The sequence below is a fragment of the Montipora capricornis genome, chromosome 12 (assembly GCF_036669925.1).
Source record: "Montipora capricornis isolate CH-2021 chromosome 12, ASM3666992v2, whole genome shotgun sequence".
Classification (NCBI taxonomy): Eukaryota; Metazoa; Cnidaria; class Anthozoa; order Scleractinia; family Acroporidae; genus Montipora; species Montipora capricornis.
In genome coordinates this window covers 25,160,351-25,162,850 of record NC_090894.1, presented here as the reverse complement: position 1 = coordinate 25,162,850, position 2,500 = coordinate 25,160,351, and the positions used below count along the sequence as shown (strand labels likewise).

At 40.4% G+C, this 2,500-nt stretch overlaps 1 protein-coding gene across 1 annotated transcript in view; it reads right to left on the bottom strand.

Moving 5' to 3' along the window:
- Positions 1 to 2,500, bottom strand: part of LOC138025247 (macrophage scavenger receptor types I and II-like) — a 12,580-nt gene that overhangs the window by 8,341 nt on the left and 1,739 nt on the right. The window contains exons 1-2 of the mRNA XM_068872475.1: positions 2,002 to 2,500; positions 1,513 to 1,653 (exon numbers count right to left, since the gene is read on the bottom strand). The exon at positions 2,002 to 2,500 is cut by the window's right edge and continues 1,739 nt beyond it. Of these exons, the coding sequence (XP_068728576.1) occupies positions 1,513 to 1,653; positions 2,002 to 2,169 (309 nt within the window). The 5' untranslated portion in view covers positions 2,170 to 2,500. The remainder of the gene's footprint in view (positions 1 to 1,512; positions 1,654 to 2,001) is intronic.

Genomic DNA, 2,500 nt, shown 5'->3' with positions numbered 1-2,500 from the left:
ATGATTTTCTACAAATTGTGTACATGACAAAATCAAGCAATGATTTCTAATATGTAATAGAACTGTTTGAGTGATGATTTGATTTTGTGTGTTTTATAAAAAAATAAACCCAACTAACTATTTCTAACAAAAGATGTACGTTATTGCCGCCCGTTTCAGTAGCGACCTTAAGCATGCTCGACGATTACGAGAACGAGGACGACCGGAAGTGAAATTTTCGATTAAGGACAAACTGCGCATGCTTGTAAGTTTGTTTTCGTCCTCGTGCTTCTTAATCTTGATATTTTTTCCCAGCATTTAAATAAGTTAGTTTCGTAAAATGTCAAGCACTAGAGGTTTGTTTTCCAAAAAGAAAGGTCTGGTTGAAAGGGTTACATGCACAATGAGGTTTCTTATCACATTGAGAGGAGAGTTTTATTTGCCCACGCTCACATACAGCGTATTCCAGTTTACCCGCTTTTTGTTCCAAACGAAAATATGTAGCGACAAGGTTACTTGTACCATACAGTGTACTGGTTTCATTTCCTATTAATTAGGAGGCAGTACATCCCACTGGTTAAGGCGCTTTGACCAGTCCTGACCACTACTGACTCCTGGTAGTCCCTTGTTCAACTTCTCGGCCGCACTTATAAATAGCCAACTGGTTTGCCTTCGGCCAGTTGGGAATCTCAACAGTTGTTGTTCGTTCTGTTGTGTGAGTTTCATTGGCCCTGAAAATCCACTATGGGCTTTGGTCAATTGACTGTGTGCATGTGTATGAACAGTACTGTAAGTATGCATTACAGTGAGCTCAGAGCTGCACATATGTGTCGCCGCGGTAAAATCCGCTCTCAGGTTGAGTCTGCTTTTACCTGGGTTAAATTGGTGATCTTCATTTTACCTAGGTATTATACGCGCTCAGATGAATTGAAGAAACTTTTTTGGACCCTAAATTAAGCCTACAGGAAAATAGGGTCAGGTTAGGATTAGTTTTGGTTATTATGCATGGATATCAATTGACGTAGTACAGAAAAGTAAATAATGAAAAGAAAGTGTGTCGTTGTAGTGTGGTGGTGGAAACACAGGACTATAACCGGACTGACCTGGAGGGTACGAGTTCGAGTACAGGTAAGTACATAGTACAGTTCTTTGCTCCCTTACTATGTTGTAATGTTGAGAGTGAATGGAGTAGTGTATGAATACAGAAACCGATGAGATGATACGAAACATCAACATTAAAAAGGGTGATGTTTTTGGGGGGTTGATAGCTGCTTTAAACAAGGTATAGTGCATATTCAATCAGGTTAAAACGGATTCAACCTGAGACCGGATTTGACAACAAATGCACTAACAAAGCGTAGTGACTAAGTAAACGGTACTAAGAACTGAACTGGTATTTTCTTCCTTGCCTCAGTTCTAGTCAGTAATAAGGAGCCGCACTGTTTACGTCTTGTAGAAGCGCAACACTGTAATAATCCTGCAATTTATCCATCTAAAACACAGTTGAAAACAGCTACAGTTTGTGACACTAACCTTCTGATGTAAGTCGACCTGAACTTTTCGTATTTTCTGTGAAAGAGAATCTTGTGATGCGTTGAACGCAGTCAACAGTGCCATAGTGTCTCGCTTGGTCTGCTGACGAGTTGCGTTCATCAAGTCCTCGATGTGCTGGTCCTGCAAAGAAAAGACCCCAAATAAATACTTGCTTCGAAATGATATTTCAGACGGCGATATCTTCCCAGAGCCCCTTTTCGATTCTTATGCTCTGAGACTCTTTTTCGAACTGCTGTGATAAACTTATTTAAAATCCTGGTTCTTATTTACTTTGCGTCTGAATGAAGTCTATTTGATAAAGAGTTCGATCTTGAAAAGTTTGGGAAAATGTTATTTTCCCCTTGTGTTGTGTAAAGGTTATTCACACACCCAAGGCACAAAAAAATGGAACATTCGTGGATTCCTCTGATATATCGATTCCTCTTCAAGTCCAAGTCTGGGTAAAGCCGCATTCCTGAATCTCCTTACCTTTCTTGGTAAGTTCGAAATTTGCCCTTCCGTTGAATTAATCACCATCCACATGTTTTCAAGTTGCCTCTGCATTGATTCCAGGCGTTCAGTAAAGTCTTGGACTTTGTTGTCTCGGCTTCCTTGTTGACAAGAAGAACAAAGGCAGGCGTCATTAAAACTGAGCATACAGGCTACAACGGGATTTTGTTTTGTTATTCTTTTTTCATGCTTGCTTGCAACTGTTTAATAGAGCACTGTCATGCTAAATGTGCTGTTTTTAGGTCAAAACTGTGTAAAAATCTAAATCAATTCAAGTGCCTTACCTCACATAGACTGCGGGCAGTCTCTCTTTTGCTCTAGAATCGTTGAAACGAACAACGCGTACGTTGAACTTTCAATGGCTGACGCTGTGGGCCGAAAATACTGCGGGCGTTGGTTAGAGTTTCAGCCACTTTGAAGTGTTCGTTCGTTTCAACGCCAACGATTTTAGAGCAAAAGAGAGACTGTTCGCAGGCTA